At 40.2% G+C, this 23661-nt stretch overlaps 1 protein-coding gene and 1 long non-coding RNA gene across 4 annotated transcripts in view; one reads left to right on the top strand and one right to left on the bottom strand.

The window, feature by feature from the left end:
• The window catches only part of ngfra (nerve growth factor receptor a (TNFR superfamily, member 16)), a 34537-nt gene extending 23581 nt beyond the window's left edge, over window positions 1-10956 (top strand). Inside the window, exon 6 of the mRNA XM_061749279.1 lies at window positions 6115-10956. Within this exon, the coding sequence (XP_061605263.1) occupies window positions 6115-6167 (53 nt within the window). The 3' untranslated portion in view covers window positions 6168-10956. The remainder of the gene's footprint in view (window positions 1-6114) is intronic.
• LOC133466018 (uncharacterized) overlaps window positions 1-23661 on the bottom strand; it is a 196785-nt gene that overhangs the window by 23700 nt on the left and 149424 nt on the right. For all 3 annotated transcript variants that reach the window (XR_009784810.1, XR_009784808.1, XR_009784809.1), the window contains 2 exons: window positions 6056-6163; window positions 1120-1172 (listed from right to left, as the gene is read on the bottom strand). This is a non-coding gene — a long non-coding RNA (uncharacterized LOC133466018). The remainder of the gene's footprint in view (window positions 1-1119; window positions 1173-6055; window positions 6164-23661) is intronic.

The following is a 23661-nucleotide window of genomic DNA, read 5'->3' as shown; positions in this document are numbered from 1 at the left end:
GGGAAGCTTCTCTAATGCTAATACCACATTCATTATACAGTGGTGCCTTGCCTTTCGAGTTGAATTGATTACGTAGCACTGGTATCGAAAATCATCTTTCTTCATTGAAATGAACTGAACTGCCATCAATCTTGTTAAGGAAAAGGAGTGAGATGCCGCAGCGCAACAAAAAAACGAGCTCAGGATAATACCAGATACTAAAACAAAACAAAACGCGACAGGAGAACTAACTCAGAAACTCAGCCGCATAGGATAAAGATACTGAACAAAAAGAACACCAGAACGAAATACAAAGAGCGCAAAAGAATGCGAGATGTAATACGACAGAAATACGAAAAGGAACACAAACCAGAGGACGAAACAAAGGACTCGATCTAACTGCACAAGTTAGAGAGACAACAGACTGATGGGACAGAAAAGAAGCTGACTTAAACCCTAACCCAGGCATGAGACCCTAATTTGAAAGTCTAAAGCTTGTTTGAACCACTAACCATAACTTGCAAACTTAATTTGAAATGCTAACCCTTGTTACAAATGCTAACCCTTGTTACAAACGCTAACCCTAGTTTGAAACCGTAACCCTGGCTTGAAACCCAACTTTAAAACCCCAAGCCTGGCTTCAAACCCTACTTAGAGACCATAACCCTTCTATGAAACATTGATCCTTATTATAAACTCAAAACCTAATTTGAAACCCTAAACCCGCGTTGAAACCCTACTTTGGAACCCTAAATCTTGTTTAAAACCATAATCCATGCTTTTAGCCCAAATTTCAATACCTAACCCAAATTTGAATAACCCTGCCTTGAAAACCTAACATTGGCTTGCAACCCTATTATATACTAATCACTATTTTTTTGTAACATTACAAGAATAAATATATTAGAATATATACATATTAGAAGAATAAAATAACTTTACAAATAAAAAGGTGTCCTATTGCAAGAATAAACAATATGAATGAATACCTCTCTGACAGCATCAGTCAAAAGGCAGCATTATTTTGGTACTGTATTTTGGTTTCACAGCACTTTTATTATTGGCTGTCATTCAGTGTTGCGTGTGTACCTAATGTTCTGTCCTGCGGGTGTACAGTAACATGCAGAGACGATGACTCACTCTCACTGTGATGGTTGTGCTTCACGCTGCTGCTTTTTTCTCTCCACTGGCTGCTGATCAAAGACAGAATCTTACATTAAAACACAAACATTTTGAAGCAAAATCGAGTAAAATGTCTCAATGGTGAAATGAATAATGTAGAAAGTATATGAAGTGTCATAATATTACAGTGTGGGAGGGTGCCAGAGAGAGAAACACATGAGTTAGTGTTTTAATTATGCACCGCAATCATAATAGGCAAGTGTATTGTTTCCTTTTAGTTTTATTGTCGGCCAGCAAGCAATTGTTGTGAGGGAAAAAAGCGAAAGAGTACGTAACAAAGCTTCTCTTTGACTGAGCTACTCGGAGGTGGATTGTATTAATCGTCAGGATGGTGCAGCCAGCACTCCGATTGTTGTTGTTATTATAGTTCGAGCTCGAGCTCGAGTCCCTCTCTTGCAATGACTTCGCTTCTTTGTCATTCTATAAATCACCACACTGAGGGCTTTCACATAATCATTCATCAGATCCTGCGGGTGGCATACCCAAAGATTTGGCTTGGCAGCTTCCACAGAGAATTCAGCTCCTAAGGCACAATAATAGAGAGTTCTTTTTTCCTTATTAAAAAACACATTACAAACATTTTACTACTTTGCACAGTTTGTGCATTAACACCGGCTACCCTTAAAAATAGGAAACAAAGTGTACTCAAATAATGATTCAATTAAAATGTATTGCACATAATTTGATTACATATTACACACCCCTGTCTATATAAGACCTTACAGCTCACAGTGCATGTCAGAGCAAATGACAATCATGGGCTCAAAGAAACTGCCTGAAGAGCTCAGAGACAGAATTCTGGCAAGGTACAGATCTGGCCAAGGTTACAAAAACATGTCTGCTGCACTTAAGGTTCCTAAGAGCACAGTGGCCTCCATAATCCTGAAATGGAAGACGTTTGGGACGATCAGAACCCTTCCTAGAGCTGGCCGTCCGGCCAAACTGAGATTTGGGGGAGAAGAGCCTTGGTGAGAGAGGTAAAGAAGAACCCAAAAGATCACTGTGGCTGAGCTCCAGAGATGCAGTCGGGAGATGGGCGAAGGTTCTAGAAAGACAATCATCACTGCAGCCCTCCACCAGTCGGGGCTTTATGGCAGAGTAGCTCGACAGAAGCCTTTCCTCAGTGCAAGACACATGAAAGCCCGCATGGAGTTAGCTAAAAAAACACCTGAAGGATGCCAAGATGGTGAGAAATAAGATTCTCTGGTCTGATAAGACCAAGATAGAAATTGCTGGCCTTAATTCTAAACAGTATGTGTGGAGAAAACCAGGCAGTGCTAATCACCTGTCCAATTCAGTCCCAACAGTGAAGCATGGTGGTGGCAGCACCATAGTGTGGGGGTGTTTTTCAGCTGCAGGGACAGGGAGACTGGTTGCAATCAAAGGAAAGATGAACGCGGCCAAGTACAGGGATATCCTGGACGAAAACCTTTTCAAAGTGCTCAGGAACTCAGACTGGGGCGAAGGTTCACCTTCAAACAAGACAATGACTCGAAGCACACAGCTAAAATAACGAAGGAGTGGCTTCAGAACAACTCCGTGACTGTTCTTGAATTGCCCTGACTTAAACCCAATTGAGCATCTCTGGAGAGACCTGAAAATTGCTGTCCACCAATGTTCACCATCCAACCTGACAGAACTGGAGAGATTGCAGATCGCAAGGAGGAATGGCAGATGATCCCCAAATCCAAATGTGAAAAACTTGTTGCATCATTCCCAAAAAGACTCGTGGCTGTATTAACTCAAGAGGGTGCTTCTATTAAATACTGAGCAAAGGGTCTGAATACTTATGTGTGACATTTCAGTTGTGTGTTTTTTTTTTTTGTCAATATGTGGTGATGTGTGTACATTAATGTGGAAAAACCATCTCAAAGATGATCAGAAGAAATGGACAGCACACGAGTTAAATATATGAGTGTCACAGCAAAGGGTCTGAATACTTATGGCTGTGTGATATTTCAGTTTTTCTTTTTTTTAACGAATCAGCGAAAATGTCAACAATTCATTTTTTTTCTGTCAATATGGTGTGCTGTGTGTACATTAATGAGGGGAAAAAGATAAACTTAAATTATTTTAGCAAATGGCTGCAATATAAAAAAGAGTGAAAAATTTAAGGGGGTCTGAATGCTTTCCGTACCCACTTTATGTACCTTTTCTCTGAAGAGACCGTTTAAAAGTTATTTTGACCATTGCCAGGTGTCCTTCATAGGCCATCAGAGCTCCTGAAGCCTGTTTCACTAACATAACGTAACATGAAATTTGGCAGACATGTCTATCATGTTTAGACTCACAAAAAGTCTCAAGAAGCCAGGCCTGAAAAGCCACAGCAAGTCTGACATTTTGGTTTGAAGCGGCCATTTTGGGTTAATTTTGGCCATTTCCAGGGGTCCTTCAAACACAATGGTTGAATGGCTTTATTCTGAACCCTGAAGCCTGTTTCGCATGTCTATCATGACTCCTAAAGAAAGTATCAAGAACCCATGGCCAAACAGACAAATGGCAGGATGTCTGCCATTTTTGTTTCATCCATTTTTGGCTCATTGCATATTTCCACGGGTCTATCAAAGCCAAATTTCTCTTTGAGATTTTGCTTGATGGCTACCACATTTGAATCATCAATGCTAGATAGACAGGAAACGTTAAATTATGAGGGTCTTGAGGTTTCGTCACTGCATGTGAGTGGTGAATGGCAGTGAAGTTTGATGACTCGCGCCGTCCCCCCCCAAAAAACCTAGTAATAACTCATGACTTTAAAAGAAACACACTTCGGTCGGCAAGCCTATCATGAGTAGTCCCACAAAAAAAGTCTCAAGAAGACAGGCATCAAAACAAAAAGGAAGTCTGCCATTCCCTTCAAAAGTAAACTCATACTAGAAATTCTGTCCAATTGCTACTAAATTTGAAAAACGTACGCTAGAGAAATGGGTGGTGCTGAATTGCGCGGAACTTTTGTTTTTCTCATTGCATGTGGGGGGAGCATGGTGGCAAAGTTTGATGAATTGTGTTAAAACACAAAACTCAGTCAACATTGACCGTGGTTTGCATGAAAGGTACCATCACAAACTAGCCTAGGATAAATGCGACTTGCACTTCACAGCTTCCGAGGTACGATTAGAGTATTAGACAAAACGACAATAAAATCCAGCAAATCGTCTTTTTTCTTTGGCGTAATCCTCTGGGTACCTGATGCAGGACTCTAGTATAGTCGAAGGCATGGATGAATGAATGACAATAAGGATAAGTGTGAAGCAGACAAAAGAAGCCTCCACACAAAAAGGTTTGTGCGACTCCTCTTTGGCAAAAGCGTGCATTGATAAAGAACGCCTCGGCATTCCTCAGGCGTTCCCATGGCATTGGCCTGTTGGCAAAGCAGGTTAAGAGGTTTGTGGGAAAAAACAGCTTTGGATTCCCATCCTTGTCCGGCTAATGATGCCACTTGAAAACGTTTGAAAAGAGCGAGTGATAACACAAAGCCACCTATTAAAATAAACAAACAAAAAAACCCAAAGTAATAATAATTGCACATAGAGCAAAGGCTAGCAACGAAGTATTTTGTCACTTACATCAAGATTGGGACTGTTGAAAATCATGTTAAATGTATCGGGAACAGCCTGAGCATTTTGCTGAGAGCCAGTAGGAGGGTATGAAAACCCACGAACACTACTGGAAAAAAACTGAAACTTAAAACATTTTAATCATTAAATGTAAATAAATAAAAAAATAGTTATAAGAAAAAGACACAATCTTGAAAACGTCATATTGTGGGAATAAAGTCACTTTTTTTTTATTCATCAGAAAAAGGCTAGCCAAGGAGTTTCTCTCTAGCTCTCTAAGATTCAAGAATGGCAACGGTTATACATTAGGTTTTTGTTAATATCAACACAAGATTATCCTCTATAACGACAACAAAAAAAAATATTTTCCTGTAAGGTTTTCCCTCCACACTCTATGACTTAAAAAAAAAAAGAAAAATGAAAAATAACAAAAATAAGAAAAAAACAAGAACAGGGCTCTGAAGTAAAACTTCTGGACTTGAAACACAATTTCCCGTAAAGTTACGACTTTCTTCTTGTAATTTGTGACTATTCACTCAGTCTATGTCTTGCTTTATGCTTTGCTACTGTTGTGGCTCAGATTTTCACTTGTAAAAATAAAACATTACAAAAATAAATAAATACGTAATGATCACATACTTTTTCAGGGTTAAGCTTACGATCACTTTAATTTCAAACTCATGTTGAACTTTAAAGTATTGTTAATGTTTTGATAGTCTTTTTGGTCACATAAAGTTTGACCGACGGGCCTCAAGTTCTAGAAATATTCATGAAACTTTATTGTCCTACTAACACATATTTACACATGATGTAGCACAAAATTGGATACCCAAGGTCCCAAATTAGCTCAATAAGTCTCAAAACGTGAAATATAATTAGAGTAAGAAATAAAATTAAAAGAAAACAAGATAAAAAAAGGATAAAAATACTTATTTGTAGTTGTGATGTGTCCCAAAGTGCAAATGCAGCAAAGATTTGGATCCAGCGGAACTACAAATGCCAGAGGCTTGAATTGCAGATATTTCCATGATCCTTGTACTTAAAAAGAAAAAAGTGTTCATTGTGCAGGTATGAATACACATGTGGGGGCCTGAAGTTGGGGCAACGGAGCACTGTTTTAATTTAATAGTCGAACAGCTTCTGAAAAGAAGCTGTTCCTCAGCCTGGTGGTCCTGCATCGGATGCTCCGTAGCCTCCTGCCCGAAAGGAGTGGATGGAAGAGAGGGTGTGTGTGTGTGTAGGGGGTGGTGGTGGGTGGGTGTTAAACTTGTAAGGACAGTAAGCCGTCAATAAAGGTTTCAGTGGGTGAAAAAAAAGATGTTTACCAACTCTTAAATTACCAGCACAAATTAGTCGTGCGAGCTGGAGTCTGACATCTTTTCCTTTTTCTTCTCTGCAGTGGTGAGGGTGGACGACGGTCCCGAGCTCGTCACACCTCCTCCCGAAGTCTGAGGAAGAAGAAGAGGAATGCCACTTAAACGGTGCTTCTTCAGCAGGGGGGCTACATGGACTTGAAATTGGTCCCAAAGACTTGCCGTAGATGGACCTCAAAATTGACTCTTCATCTGTGCATGCAGAGTCTCATAGAACCACGTGCCTGGACTCTTAGCGTATCGACTTATGTAGATAAAAAAAAAAGTGCATCTTAGCAAATACTCCACAAGCTAATTTTCTCGACTAACTCCGTTTTTTTCCCCATCAGCTCCATGACAAATTAGCCTTGAAACCCACCCGTGCCTGGAAGGTCCGACTCATGCCAGACTCGCTTTTTTTTTTTTCCGAGACACAAACATCCCATTGTTGTGGTGACCGAACCACTTCTGCTAAACTTCCTCCTGTAGGGCCTAACTTTCCTTTTTCTGTAATGCTGACTCAGCACGGTCCGTTTTTTGCTGAACGAGCGATGCCTTCAGATGCGGCGTGACAACAGCAGTGACCCCGAATGCAGCACTGTGCTTTTAGTTGAGTGGACTCTCGGAAGGTGAACGCGATGTGTTAAAGGACTCTCTCTGACCTTTAAAAAGTTTCATAGTTTTTAAAATAGTGCAGATGTACAGTTATAAATACACAAAGTTCAGCTAACCTTACCTTTGAATAGAATAGCCTTAATTGTAATTTTGTGGAAACAAAATTTGGGGGTGCTCCCTCGGAGCTACAGTGCACAACAAGATTTACATTTTGATGAATACCACTTTCGATCTTTTTGAAGTTTATTCTCCGTATGTAAAAAATACAAAACATACCGTATACAGTAATCCAAATGTAAGGAGCTCGCCCTGTTGGGAATAGCAAAAATTTGGAAAAAATTGCCCACCCCTCCAAAACGTTTGCAATTGCCTATAGATGCCACAAGATGGTGACAAAGCACTACTTTTGTATAAATGAAACTCCTCAACTCTAGTCAACAGAGTTCCATGGCACCAGGATGCGACAAGATGGTGGCAAAGCACTAAATTTTCCTCTAAATTAACAATAACAATAACAAATCAATAACGAATAGGTTAGAAAAAAAAAATCTGACAATGTGAATTTGTGAATGCCGAAACGTGAAAATGCTGCGGGTTCACTATTAGCGGGAAATTATCTCATTCTGGGATTCCTTGACATTTTCACCATTTTTACCAGAAATTTTAGGTCAAATTCACCCGAAACGTTTGCGTTGCCAGGATTCACGTTTTAATTTAATTAGATTTTTTAAGACTCAAAACCTGAAGGGGGCAGTGTTATCTGGGATGCCATCATGCTAACACAACTGGGCAGGAGAAGTGAGTGTCGGGTGTTGAACTTGACACCCTTGTTCCATCTTTCCAATATTCATTTTCACGCTACGACCGACAACATATGGCGCAATCCAGCAATGTAAAGAAGTTAGCATTAACAGGCACTACCATCTTTCACACAAAGATTTTCGTTAAAATTGGGCGGGAGAAGTTAGTGTTCCTTGTGAAACGACGAAACCCAGTTCCGCATTTCAACTTTTACACAGCCACTGCTCTATGACCAAAGTCAGTCATTTGAGGAAAATACAATTTTAATCTGTATGTAGTGTCGGTGCGTTTCATACAGAACAGAAACCCGGGGCTGAAAATTCATTGCTTTCAGGCCAAATTTACACCAGATTACATTTTTTTGCTATTCCCTTTTACACAGTCATGTTGCAGGTTGCCTTTGCACAGGATACATTTTACAGAAACTCTTTCTGAATCCTTCACCCACTCATCAGGTGTGTGTGTGTGTGTGTGTGTGTGTGAGACATTCTCTGTCTTATCCACACAAGCAGCTGCTGACATTTACTGTATGGACACGCTGATATGAAAGACTTCACCTCAAAGGCAACCTTTTATAACGTTAATGTCGACCCCCTTCAGTGACGTATATAAATACCTTTTTAAAGATCAAAGAATTGCACCGTAAAAGGTAAAGTGTGACGAATAATTTTGGGGGGTAATATAATACCTGTTACATTATCAGTATTGTAAGTTACAATGCATTTTAACCTGGCGGTGAGCAGGCATCAATCATCATTGGACGAGATACAAGTCAGTCATTACAAAAGCCTAACCAATTGGTGATGTCATGGCCCTTTTGAAGTTCAGTTTGGTTTACGTTTGGCTCCCATTTTCAATGTGTTGTTTTGGAGTTGTTGCCTTGTTAGACAAATTTAATGTAAATTCAGAGAAAGTCAGACAGTAATATAATTACAGTGAATGCCGTAATAGGGGATAGGTTCCAGATCCACCCCCCATAGGTGAAAATATAGAGACCATATAAAAAAAAGTATTTTTCCTAACCGTTTTACCCGCTCCCACACACTTTAAACACATTTAACATTGTTGGCACACTGTCGCTCATGCAGTTCTTTAAATAAAGAGACAAAGGGTGCTTGCTTCAAGCTAGTTATTTGTCACTCCCAGTTGAAGTTGAATGAAATCCTGATAAAACAAAAATTAAATATTGTATAATGCAAACAATATAATTTCATCTAACAAAAGTCTGCTAGCTTAATGTTAAGCAAATATGTTACTAAATTATAAACCTTCAAACAACCTCTACTTTAACACACACTGAGCAACAACACATAAACAGAGCATACGACAATATTCACAAGCATACAGTATATTCATACTGCTCTGTGGGCCCAATGACTATTACTGAAGCTCTGTTGGGTACCTTTTCTGTCTCTTCTTCATGCTCTTAATTACACTGCATCTCTTCCAGTGCCTCGATACGTGGTACTTCACTGAAGTTACACGATTATAAATTTGGACTTGCCTGTATACTGTAAAACCCATTAAAAAAAAAAAAAACACTTTTAGAAATCTGCGATATAGCAAGTGCGCAAACGATGAACTGCAATACATCGCGGCAATACTGTAATGATCAATATCCAGCGCAGTATAACTAACCTGTCCAGCACTGCTGATGAGCTTGCAGTCTAAATAGTGAGCTAACACGCTGCAGAGTGAGTCATGAAATGGGTCACATAGCTGCCAACATATCCCGACAATTAACCTTCTGCTCCTTTATTTCTGACATTGACTTGTGATTCATGCATGTCTGTGGACAAGTTGGAGGCCAACAAGTAGCGGCCACGTGCGTGCGCGCACACACGAGACGGCGATATGAATAACACTCCTGTCGAGAGGCAGCGTGGGCATGATTCATCCGCATCCTGGCTGTGGCATTCAAGCAGAAGCTGTTACAGTGTTGAGTGGTGAGCCCAGTTTAAAAAAAAAAAAAAAAATTAAATTAAAAATACCACGCCCGCCAACAGCTTCAAAATAAACCTTATATCATCTGTGGCTCAGCTGCTTGTGGTGTAAAAATGTGAACACTAAGACAAATGGCAGCAATAAACAAATTATGGGATTTTTGAAAGATGTCGTCTTTTCATGGTTCTCAGCAACAGTCTGACAACGAAGCTCAAACTTTGTGTCAAACTGCGTTCAGGGACCTTAGCAAAAGACGGACTACAATTTTCTCCTATTTGAGGCAAGGTCTTTCACATAATACTATACTATATTAACTTCTAACTATTTTTACGAAACGATTAGAATCTGGCAGAATTTTTTATTTTTTTTAAAAAAATGATAACCTTTTTCATCCAGATCCATCTGTTCTTTCTGTGCTTACCCCCTCTTCAAAATCTCACAGAAATCGGTAGGGAGGTTTTCACGTAATCTTTGCCCTCTGTTACTGATGCTCGATCTTTGCGTCAAATTTTGGACGACAATACTGTCCCTTTGAAGTAAAATTCCTCCAGATAAAACGAAAACTAGATTCATGAAAAATCGTCATTTGGGTGAGGAAAATGTCAAAATACGCCCTAAAATGATCTTAAATGTCAAAATACGTCCTAAAATCCCGCACCAACACTTTTTGGCAAGACCTGTACCAAATCTTTACATCTTCTCTTTAAAGCAGTTTCCACATAAACCTGCTAACAAACAAAAACAAAAACAATAAGACACAGCTACTTGTATTGTAGTCTATTGTATTGTCTTTATTGTAGATCATGTGGTCACCTGATAGTTCTCTGCAGTCATCCAATACCAAAGCCCGATTTTAGCATCCAAATGCGGTCAGAAAAAATCTCAATCTGGTAAAACAATCCAGCTAGTAAAAAAACAAACAAACAAAAAAACGCATTTGCGTGCCATTGAAAGAAAAGCCGCATCAAACAATGTAATTTGGTGAGCAAAATGTCTGCACCAAAATTTGACATCCCCGCAAAGCAATTTGACATGCATCACAATCATCACAAAACACAGTCCCAGTTAGTCACTAATGCTACCACGTGACATTTTATCGTGCATTAAAAGTGTGATTGTTTTGCCACTGACGCTTTTCATGTCTTTGTGTGACACATTTTTTGTTCAATGTTTTTGAAGCACTTATAGAATATCACACTCAAAGAGTCGCACCGCAGTGCCTGCGAGCTTTGTCTTTTATGTTTGTAGCTTTTTTGGCCCTCTTTTTTCTGAATGTGCATTTTGTTTACATGATGGGGAGTAAATAGAACGTGACATGTGACTCTTCACTGTGATTGTCTCCCATAGTACAGTATTATAATTATTATGACCACAAAGGGATATTTGTCAATGTACTGACAGACTAATAATGTACAATGCTTTGTGTAAATGTGAATTTCTTAGAGTTGATATAAAATACAAAAACAAATGTACAAAGTGTACTCATGAAATGATCTACAACAAATAAAAAAGAAGAGGTTCTTGCATAATGAGTCTGCTGTGTGTTTGTCAAAGGAGAAAATTCAAGCCAACATTGGGACGAAAATGCCACACTAGCATTTTTCTTCCGTCTCTGCTTTTTGGGAAAATTCCCACAACCTCCGAAAGAGTCTGATGGGCCAAACCGCAGTCCAAACAACAAACACGTGTTCATTGGCCCAAAATATTGGAAACAGCTCTCAGTCCAATGCAGATGTGTTCATTAAACAATGCGGGGGTGCTTAATGTGTGATGGATAAGTTGTACAATTCAGGATTTTACCACAAATATCAGAAAAATTGCACCTCTAAAGTCGACTGACTCATGGTAGCACAGCTGACTCGAATCTTTCAGTTGAATCGGGTGTATCCTCGAGTTATCTGACTTACCAAAACACTGCATACAGGAAGTCCTCGAGTTACGACGTACTCGACCTACGACGTTTCGACTTTACGACGCCCGTGCCTCGTCCGCCATTTTGTCCCCAGCACCATAGTGTTTCTGCTTAGCTAGTGCATAGTGCTTGTCTCTGTTTGTGCGCCGGGACTATCTTTGCCTTTTTCGCCCTCCTTTTTTCACACTCTCAGCAGTAATGGTAAGTACAGCATCCTATTTTTTATTTTAATGTATTTTAGTTTCTTTATACAAAGTGTTAACCTTTCTTGCTACGGTCACGTGACCGTGGTCGGGAGACGCCTTCTCCAGTGCCGAGGTTGTCCTCCTCGGGGTTAACTCCCTTCTCTCAGCTGAGCTGGGTGGCGGGAACAATAAAGGCACGAAGCACCGATTTGCTGCTTTAATGGCTTTATTAGCTCTTCTGCACATTCAACGTCAACGGGTCCTCCGCTAATCGCTGCTCTCCCCCGGTCGCCGTCACTACACTTGCCACTGTACACACTCGCACCTGCGCGCACTCCTTCGTCCTTCACAGTCCCGCCGGACGACGCCTGCGCAGACCCGTCTCACCCACACATCGACGCACACGCCCACACACACTGAGGTTGCAGTCACAATCACGTGGGACAATAACCGTAACAGAGGTATTTCGACGTAAATTTCGACTTTAACGGTGAAATCCGACTTACGTGGAAATTCGGGTTACGTCGCCAGCGTAGGAACGGAACCCGTTCGTAAATCGAGGACTTCCTGTACTCAGATGATTTTGTGGAATTGGGTGACTGACTCTTTATCTGACTCATGGAAACTAAATAGACTCAGAAGATTCAATTAAATTGGGAGCGTGACTCAACTACAGGACTCATGGTAACATGTTCGACTCCGATGATTTTGTTAAATTGTGTGACTGAACCGAGTTAGCGGACTGACCAGAAACACAGCTGATCAAGTTGAATTGGATGACTGACTCAAGTTAGCAGGCTCATGGAAATATCGCAGGCTGAGATGATTTGGTCTATGGACTTGAGTCACTACTGACTCATATAAAGGGATTCCTGGAAACACAGTGGACTCAGATGATTCAGTTGAATCAGTTAATCGACTTGAGTTAGCGGACTTACTGTAACACCGCGGACCCAGATACTTTGGTTCACTGAATGAAGTTAGCGGATTCACTGAGACAGCGTGGACGCAGATGATTCAGTATCATCCGGTGACTGACTCGAGTTAGTGGACTCACCGAAAACACTGTGCACACAAATGGTTCGTTTGAACCAGACAGCCCTGTATCGCTGCGCACAGGGCTGTTTCGAGAAGATAAAAAGTGTGCTGCAATTCCTCATCCTTTCTGTGTTTTGACCGAATCATAGCACACATCATAGACAACTGGGAATTTGTAGAAAAAATACATCTACTAATAACATGTCTCCCTTAAAACAATCCCTTCTTTTTCAAGGTAACCAAAGCTGATGTGTTGTCAGATGGTGAAAGCATGTGTCAAGTTAGGGGACGACACCGCAAATGGTTTTAGTCAAGAAAGTCAAGCCACAAAGTAAGATGTCCATCACACTGAGTCAGCATAATCCACCTCTACACACACAACATTCTTATCACTGTGGTAACAGAACGTACCCAGTTGCAGATGTTTGGTCCTGTCTAAGATGTCCCATACATGTTGAACCTGCTCCTCCCTCCCTCCCTCACCCGCCCAAATGAATGACATAAAAACCCAGCACAACAAACTTGTGTCCACACACGTGCACACAATGTGAGCAAGAGCGTGTAGTTCAGGTATTGTAAGTATACAACACTATATTGTAGGGATGGTGGTGTATTGATACATTATCACGACAGCAGTATCGGATATTTTTGTGGTCCAATTCATTTTTGGTGTATTTGTTTTAGCTGAAAAAAAACCCAAAAACTAAAAAGGGGGGAGGGGGATGAGATAAGTGAAAAACTACATTATATTTTAGGGGAAAATAGGATTATTTTTGTCATCAGATGTATGACTTATAATTGTTTTTGTTTTCAGATGAGAATTTTTTTTTTTTGATGTCTGTAAGATAAGAAACACCTGCTCCCACCCGACAATATTTGGAAAAATGTGAAAAACTGCATTATATCTTTAAGATAAGAGTAGATCTGTTTTTGGTATTTCGAAAAAAAGTATTATGTAAAAAAAAAAAATAATAATATATATGTTGTAATATATATCCTTTTTGTGTGTTTCCAATTACAGATAAGAAAAAAAAACATTTGAAGATATGTGAAAATGCATGTTTTATTTACAGTAAAAACAGGTACATTCTTTCATCACATATTTGATTTATTATTTTTGGTATGCTTTATGTACAAGAAGACAAAGTTATCGTACATTAAATGTAATACCTTAAGAACATAGGCAGCGTGTCACAAGGACATTGTGCAGCAGCATGTGTTTCATTACCCATTACAACTAAATTACGGGGTTTGTGCTCACGGGGCTTATGTGAAAATACTGACACATCATCAGCGCATTGTTGTAAGCGAGACATAAAACATGAGGTCCGGGGAAGAAAGGGAAAAAGGCGCGATGGCGTCCAGCTGTGTGAAGCGCTAGCACACTTGAAGTGTGCTCTACGAAAACAATCACATGTGCTTTCATTTAGCTTGCTGACCCGCCTGCGCACCGACGCACAGAAAAGAACTTTTTTTCTTGAGGGCTTGGGTGGGGGGAACACAAGCCCCTTGTATCGCAAAGCTTTCCCACCTTTGGACAACGCCATTTAGCAGCTGCATAGAGAAGCCCGAGGGTCACTTTTGCCACATTGTAACTTCTAAGTCAATTTAGTCAATGTGGTCAACTACTGTTACAGTGGTGTAGCTCATGGGAACGTAAAAATGGATGCAAATACACGTCTGAGCCAATATTATTATTATTTTTTTAAAAGTATTAACCAATGTTGTCGGTATGTTATAATTTATGTCAAGTTTAAGTGGAAACTATAAGTGCTGTTACTCCTCAGAATGTAAACATGGACACACACAACATTCTGGAGCGACCACAAACTGTAACTTAGTCAGCGTTTTTTTTGGGAATAATATTTAACAGTTTTATTGGTATATTCTAATTGTTTCAAGTTGAACTGGAAAGCAGAAGTGGCATGATTCCCTAGAACGTGAACATGGACGCACACAACATTGTGGTGCGAACGCAAACTAGCACAATAATAAACATATTTTTCAATTAATACCTGTCTGTGTTTATAAAGGCAATTTGTTTGTTTGTGTGTGTGTGTGTGGACAAATTGGATCTCATATTGTGCAGGTGTACCAAATAAAGTGTCCAGCAAGTACAGTATATATCACTCTTGGATTCTTTAGATGTGGACGTTTAGTAAGGATTTATGATGAGCTGGTGATTAATGTCTTTTGGGGTTTTAGGCACAAAACGTTACTGCTGAGAGAACGCTTGAGTGGTTATAAACTATTACAGATGACCCATACTGATGTATTCATTGGAAACAGATGACGTGAACCACATACACATACTTTACGTTCGTCTTCATTTATGTTGGTTAGTTTACTTTTGGGAAGGTCTCAAATAAATATGTGGACAACTGTGGACGGATTTCTTTGGGTTAGATTCAAAGGTTCAAAGGGCGATGCGGATGATCGCATAGCTTAATGCAAAGTCTGCATTTGTCTTTCATTCTGAGGGATCCAACTGGCTATAACTGCATAGCTTTATCCAGAATCAGACGCTTTTATATGTTATTTTTGCCCATGAGGGACTCAAATGGCTTCATCCAGAGCCCACATTTATCTGGGGTAGTTTACATTTTTGAGGGATTCAACTGATGATGTGAACGACAGCGGAGCTTTATCCAGATCCTACATTTGCAATTTGAGTATTCGTGGTCCCAGTATGAATCCTTGCAGTATCCCATCAAGTCAGCTTCAAGAATACTTATGAGGGTGGGTTTATGTAAATTTAACATTGTTTTGTGTCTTGTTTTCATCATTTTACACAACAATCCAACATATAAAAGTGGATGAAAACGCTTGCTGAAGGGCTTATGGATGTTTTACTAGTTATGGCTGCCTTTCCTATGCACTTGAACGAACATACCTCTTGCTTGGCTAAAAAATGATTTTCCTTCAGACTGCTTTGATCCCCTAATGAAACCAAGAAAAAAAAGGCAGACATCTGCATATGTGCTTTCTTGTCAAATGTTTGCAGTTTTGCCTAACAAGCCAGGCATTTATTGTGTTGAACCAATAGTCATTTGCTTCTTACTTTTTGCCATCCAGGAGCCCCCCCCCCCCCCCCCCCCCCCCTTCTCCTGACTTATTCAGACTTGTGGATGAGAGTGCTTGCGCAAAATGTAGCGTCACTGAACAAAGAGCCATCTGCGCTGTTGATGTGACCTCATTAGAAGCAGCACACAAGCGTCCATGTTAGCAACATCGCTAGGCTTTGTTCATTAGTGGTTGCTGACCCAAGGCCTCTTAAAACTATTCTATTAAAAACATACCCAGCAGGGAAAATGCTTTAGGATAGCGACACGGCGCGTTAGCATGGAGCCACTTTAAGAGGATGCGGCGCTGATTGAGTCCTACTTTGCAGCATCAATTTGCTTATGAGGGGCCATTAGTCAGAAAGCCATACAGACCAGACGGGACACTTGTAACGGATAATTACTGCGGGACAAAAACCGCTTTTCTGTATTGTTTGCTAAGATAATTCATAAGTCACTCGCTGCAGCCCCAATCCTCTGCCGAACGCTCACTGTTTGCTGACTCTTCTTAATGTGGTAATTAAAGCTGGGGTGGACAGCGGCATCCATTAGACGAAGACGCAAAACATGACATTCTACACGAGGAACCTTTGAAAGAAACTCCTCTCACTTTTAGAAATAAAGTATTGCGGTGATTCTTCTTTCTAAATGCTTATTGTGTCTTTAAAGACCCTCCAGTGCCCCCAAAATGCTGCTGCTCGAGCGCTGACTGCAACTTTTCACTACCTTTCACTAATTCAAGCAATACACCATTTATACAACAAAAAAAGTTTCCAAGAAAGTAGCTTGTGATGTATCTTATAATGTTATTTCTATTCCAAAATGCTGCTGCTCAAGGGCCGACTGTGAACTAGGAGATTATATTTTTCCCATACTAGCGTTAGTGCTAGGCAGGAGAAAATTGATGGCTGGCTGGATGGAGAACTGCTCCCTCAAGCGAGTCCAAAATACTGTTGCTGAGTGCTGACTCGAGCAAGGGCATCCTTTTTCTCTAGAGCTAAGAAATGGATAGATGGATCGTCTACCCTCCAGCTGGTCCAAAATGCTGCTGCTCGAGACCTGACCAGAACTCAGAGATCATATTTCTCTGCACTTCCTACCTGTGCAATTTTGAATTATTAATCTTTGGACCTGTACAACCATATTTGTGTGTCACGTCATTACACCTGTATGCCCATTCAGATGCATTCAAAAGGCAAACATCTGCCTGAACGCGATCTACACTTACATGATATGGCAAATTCGACCCAGGGGCATCCCTCCAAACTTGAGACGACCCCCGAAAAGGAGCAGGGGTGACTCTAGAGTCATCCATCAAAGCTTCAGCGATGAAGATGTGGGAGGCCGCGAAAAGCTGACACAAAAGTCATTACAGGCGGTTTTGCCGGCCCAGAAACCAAGTGGCTGCACACCACATGCTGACAAGTGAGGCTCAGATCTCAGGTAACGTTTGGAGCTGAAGGAACTGGACGCAGAAGATAATACAGAGTCGCGGTGGAGTGTGTCATGTTAACTCCCACGTGGAATCATCCATCAAGCCTCAGAGAAAATCCCGACAGCCACCAATTAAGGTTGAAAGCCAATCCAGCCGGGAGGAATCACACCGTGGGTGAATTCGTGAATTCTCCTCCTTTTTTCTGTCACGTCCTACAGCGTTGTTTCGCAAATTAGCGCCCTAGCCTGTCTTCTTTGTGCGAGGTCCTTAAATCATCTGTCAGGAGATGTTAGCTCGCCCTGTCCGTTTGCACCCGCTAGGCTTTCTCGGCGCTAGAAACCGAAAGAACAACGACCCGAGGGGACCTGAATGGCCAAAAGATGGGATTCTATTAACATTCTTAACAATCTTATTGGATGTGTAGTTAAGTCCTTTGAGGTAATGCCAGATGAGAACCACACTTTGGTTTTTCATTGTTTTACTACATTGAGAAATGGTGCAATTAAAACAGCTAAAAACGGAGGAATAATGATAAAAACAACTAGATGTAGAAAATCTTTTGAATGCAAGAAAATAATAGCTAACTTGTGGCTAACGAGAACCAAATGTTGGTCTTCCTTTTGAATAAATTGAGCAAATGTGTCATTAAGACAACTATAATAATTTTAAAAAAAACAAGATCGTGATATAGCTCACTGTCCATGAGCTCAACTTTTCATCTTCACCTGAAAAAGTCCCATATTTCTGCTGTGTTTGTGAGTGCAATGTGTGCCAAAACAAGCAGAAGAGAAATAAGACAAACTAGATATTGAAAAATGTTGTGCTGCAAAAAGTAATAGTTAACCCGTTCCCCAACAAGAACCCCACTTTGGTGTTTGATTCCATTTGAAAGAAGACTGCTAAAAACAAGCCGCGGAAAAATAAGTGGAAGAATAATAAGAAAAACAAGATACAGTCTGGACACATCTTTGACTGAGAAAAGTAATGGCTAACTTGTTCCAAATGATGACCACACTTTACATTACATTGGAATCAATAGCGCAAACGTGCTATTAAGACAAGCGGAGGAAGAAAAACTAGATATTGACAATAAACAAACACATAATCTTGCTTTTCATCGAGTCTATTAGACTGCTTAATATGTCATTTAGATTAAAAGCCTCAAAAGCAATTCTTTGGAAACAAAGACAAAACAAATTAAAAGAAACCATATTGCATCCCTTTTTAATTTAATATTTTCTAGGGTAATTTTTTTATGTATTTCCATTAAGTTTCCACAAATCTGACCGCAGGTTGTGCAGCCAGTCTTTGCTATTTGGTTTTCCATGGCGAACAAAGCCCTTGTCCTGGATGCCAAATGCCATTGGGAAGACGAGTGGAAGCTGAGCGGAGATTTAGAAACATTTGCAAGTTAATAATAACCCAGCAACAGGCTTGAGAATCATTCGAAATGTGCAGCTTTCCCGGTCCGATCATATTAAACCTTTGGAGCATTCGGACAGTCCATTGTCCGTGTGCTCAAGAGGGGTTCATAACACTCAGTGGTCTTGTTTCTGCTACACTGAAGTTTACTGGGAGCCATTAGAGCAAGAGGGGGGGAAAAAAACAAACACTGGTAGATTTTTATAGTTGGAGTTAAAGTGGCACTTTGAATCAACAACAACACGAAGCAGGAAATTGATGTCAAAGAAAGGGCTTGGACGTCAGGGATGAGGGAAAAACAAGTTGAGCTGCAATTTGTTTTTTTGTTTTCTCTTAAAAATTCTTTGATTTGTGGCTAATGTCAGGTCTCATTTCCTTTTTTTTCTTCTGCTCCATTACTTCAGGGTTTGGCGCATAACATATTTTCACTTTAGATAAAAACTGCGTGGTCGTAAAAGCGGATGATAAACAGATTGTCGACGGCAGTGGTTTCGGAGTGCGAAGCCTTTCTGTACGGACCCAGACCTATTATTTGATTCTTTTGACACACACTTGTGATTTGGGCATCTTCCGGGGACTGACTGTAGTCTTATTTCAACCTGAGCAACTTTTGGGGAATTTACGGGATACATGTTTTAACCTTTGCAACTTTTGGAGGATTCACAGCAGTCTTATTTGAACCTGCACAATCTTTGCGGGAGATACTGTATATGGCGGTCGTATCTTAACCTGTGCAACCTCTCTTGTATTTATTTACACTAGTCTTATTTCAAGACTATTTTTTATACATTTTATGACTACAATTTGTGCTAGTGTGTGTGATCGGCAAAACAATATCAAAAATGTTTTTTAAATGGTCTCTACATTTTCACCTATTGTGGATGGGTCTGAAACGTGTCCCTCGCCATAACCAAAGGTTCACTGTACAGCACGATAACACAAACAAAGCTAACAAAGGCTTATTGACAATGATAAAAGAACAATATTCAATCGGCATTCCGAGTTAGAATACACGGAGTGACCTTCACGTGAGTCACCCTCAGCTCCATTAATCCACTCCCTAGCTTTTCATTATCTGTGTGATTTACTGCGACACTCGGGCAGTCAGTCGAGTGTCGTCGTGGGTCGAGGAGCCATTCGCAAGCGCTGTGCCGCGTGAGTACCAAGGCTCTCAGCTCTTCCACGAGAGGTTGCCTGCACGCTACGATGCCATTCCTTAATTAAATGAGCAATGACTAGATCATCTCTAGATGATACAGTATGTATATTTCCTCTATTTGACGGTAGAAGAGGGTTTCACCACAATTCAAGTCCAATCTCAATTTTCATAGATAAGTACAATCGATACAGTAGATGCATTGAGACAGATATAAATGTACAGTAGGTACAAGCAATACTATGTCAATAGAAAAAATAGGTGCAGATACAATTGATATAGAATGAGGTCGTGACGAGATATATAGTGACAGAACCAACACATACAAATGAGAGAGACAGATATAGATACCATAGATCATATCATTACGATAGATAGAGATACAATTGTTAGAGGATAGATAACGATACAGTAGATAGTGATATAGATACAATAAATCGCTGGATACACTAGAAAAAAAAAAAATGGATAGATAGATATTTAATAGATAGATAATTAAACTTGTATCTCAAGCACCACTGCATATGTATAGATACGATGTATAGATGATGGATGTATATAGTGTACTGTAGATAGAGTGATATAGATACAAAAGATAGATTTACGACTGATAGATGATAGAGAGATGGATACAATAGTTATATAGATACAATGGCTGGATACAGATACATGAAGTATATATAGATACAATTGATAGATCGACAGACACAGTAGGTGAATATACAGTAGATCAACTAGATATTGTAGATAGATTTAGAGAGCTCCTTAATTGGATCCCTGTAAGCATGTGTGCAGGATGTGAATGTATGTTTTCCAGACTAATTCTATCATGTAACATGTATGTGTGTGTGTCTCATAAATATTTTACAATGATGAGATGGCCTCTCTCCGTAAGTAAACGCGTGCAAGTCGTCATGGATGCAGTTTCACAGAGGACATTCACACAGGTGCTCTCGTAAAAAACACAAACCGGCAGCTGTGACGTCCACTCGTTGACCTCACTCGCCGGCGCCTCCATTAGCCAGAACAGTGCGTTGTGATTTCATTACATCAGACCTAATTGCGTTCACGCCGGGACAGAGGGGTTTGCAGGGCTACTACAAGCCGGATTTAGACAAACAAAAAGGCTTCCTGAGTGCACGGATGCCAAACTTCAACCACAGAGGACACAAATCACACCAACAACAACAAAAACAAGCAAGTCCGTCATTGGATTTATTTTCATTATGCAAGGTGACACTTATCGTGAATAAGTAGACAGAGGAGCAATCATAATGTATTCCAGAAGTGTTTTCTGATGAGAGGCCTCAAATCAGGACGTTCGAATTTCTCCAGCTTATCTACGTCAATAGCGAAGAGCTCCGCTTACCTCTCCGCTCCAGAGCTAGCGCTGTCAATATAACAAACAAGTGTGCTCTCACGATTGGATCGTCTACACGGAGGCAACCAATCAGAGGAAAGGGGGTGGTCTTAGCCATATATAGACAAAGCGAATACAACACTGAGTCAAACAGAAGTAGCTGTCAGAGGGACCTTTTCTGGGCACTAGTATGACAAATCCAAGGTGTTTTTTAAAATGAAATTAACACTTTTATACAAAGTCCATGTTAGAGAGTCACTCAATGGAGGTCTACTTTGTTAAAATATGGGACCTTTAAAACACCCACATTTTTCAGTTTTTCACATTTTCCACGACAAATGGTCGATTCTTTTGCTCTGTGTTGCTAGCCAAGATATGAGTTAGAAGCAAGCTTCAGATACACTGCCGCTCTAGTGAAGCGAAAAAGAAATGGAACAATTAAGTTAGCGTGATGCCCTCGCATGTGGGCAAGGAGAGCCACAGTCGCCGCCGTTTACCGAATGGGACAAGCGGTCAAATGCACAAAAACAAAATGAGAAATCTTGTGAGGAGCTTCTGTAGGAGAAAAACCTACGTAGACTATCTGGCCAACCTGACTCCAGCAGCTGATGTCCCTCACTAGGCCAGGCCCCTCAAAGGCACACATCCAACAAACATATACTTTTATTAGGTTTTATATCAATACAGTGCTAATTTTCTGAATTCAAAACCTGGAACAAAAAAATGTGGTTTTAAGAGGGGAACATTTATTTCACATACAAGGTAATTGGGTTACGATGTTCCGGAACTTACTAAAGTACATTTGTGCAAATATTAGTGGAGGTGTGTATGTACAGTATATACATTTTGTATTAAGATCAAATCCAAATTGTACGTACATACAATCCTTGCTTTTAAAACTCAGCAAATATCAACAATCACAGTAGTGATGATGTAACACGACACACTGAATATTTTTAAGATGACAGAATAAAAATAAATAAATAAATAAATAAATACAAGTGATGCTTTGGAAGTCATTTGAATGCTTTCCGGTCTCCAAAATGTACCGTTTTACGTCTTTCCGCAAAATCATCACTTGCCCAACCCAAACCATGTGGTCTGCAACTCACCAGGAACGCTGGCCGGGATAGCAGAATGGAATAATATCGGACGCGGCGTCATCATTTTTTATTATCATCATCTTGATCCCTAAAGTAAGAGTGGAAAGTTAGACGAAGCCTTCGTCTATGCTTCACTTGAAATCTTCGTTTAGTGCCCTAACCTTGAATGCTAAAAAAAAAAAGACAGACTTCATGTTGTCTGCAGTTGAGCTATACATGCATACAAGGCGGGCAGATGGCGAGGAAGGGGGCGGAAGCGTGTGCTCTAAATCAGCTGGCTAATTTAATCAGCTTGTGTTTGATTAACAAGGTAGTACATCAGTCGCTGGTAGCCCTTGCTGCTGGCCAAGTAGGCGGAGATACCGTACGATCCAATAGTTGGGGGTCATAAATCATACAACACTCCGTTCATTTCAGTTTTGTGACCATTGCAAATAAAAATAAAAAAAAACAATAACATCACACCGCAGAGGGAACTTTAATCATATTTGTCTTCAATGAAATAATGCAATAAAATAAATTATTACTTCAACTTTGACTAACTTTGGCGATTACTTCGAGTCAGTGTGTTTATTTGAATTGTGCAAGTTGGCGAGAGGAGCAATCACATTCGATATATTACAGTACACAGCAATCGTTTTGACTGTGTGGATTGTTTCTTGTCTATTTATTTCTATTGTGCAAGATGGAAACGATTGTGACTCACTTGTAAGAGGAGTGATCACATTAATTATATTACACTTATTTTGACCGTGTGGATTATTTCCAGTGATTGTGTTTATGTGTACATTTTGTATAAAAAGGAGATTATTATGATTTACTGGCAAACGGAACTATTACATTAATTACATTATAGTAGGTTGCACTTATTTTGTCTGTGTGGATTATTTGTAGTTTTTGTGGTTATTTCTATTGTGCAAGGTGCTGGTTGTCATAAATAACTGGCAAGATGAGTTATGACGTTAAGTGTAAGGGATGCACACTGGGTGTTTTGTAGTGGATTAGTTTTTATTTTGGAGATTTTTGTTGTCTGTCTCTCGATTTCTATTGTGCCAGGTGGCGATTACCATTGATAACTACCAAGAGAAACGATATGGCGTTGGTGTCAGGACACTCACACTGCGCATGCAAGTGCCCGTAAAGACTGAGCCTGTTGTGGACTTTTATTGATTGTAGATCATTTTAGTCATTCTGTTACTTTCTACTGTGCAAGATAGCGGTTAGCAGAAATAACTGCCGACAGGAGCCATCGTACTAATCGTAATCGTAACATACACATTGACCATGCATGTGCCCGAGCATGACTGAGCATATTTTTGACTCAGTGGATTATTTCCAGTGTTTCTGTTTATTTCTGTAGTGCAAGGTGGTAGTTGCCATGAATAACTTTCAAGGAACGATTACAAAGATTGCACAATAAATGTCTCAGTTGCTCTACTCCAGCACACGTCCAGGAGTGATCGAGCGCACCGTGGACGTTTTTGACTGCGTGGATTATTTCTACTGATTGCAATCATCTGCTTTCATGCTTGCCTGTGTCTTTGTGTGTGCAAGACAATGT

The sequence above is a fragment of the Phyllopteryx taeniolatus genome, chromosome 16, assembly GCF_024500385.1.
Source record: "Phyllopteryx taeniolatus isolate TA_2022b chromosome 16, UOR_Ptae_1.2, whole genome shotgun sequence".
NCBI classification, from domain to species: domain Eukaryota; kingdom Metazoa; phylum Chordata; class Actinopteri; order Syngnathiformes; family Syngnathidae; genus Phyllopteryx; species Phyllopteryx taeniolatus.
Note: the sequence above shows the minus strand (reverse complement) of the source record. Positions and strands in the feature narration are given on the sequence as shown.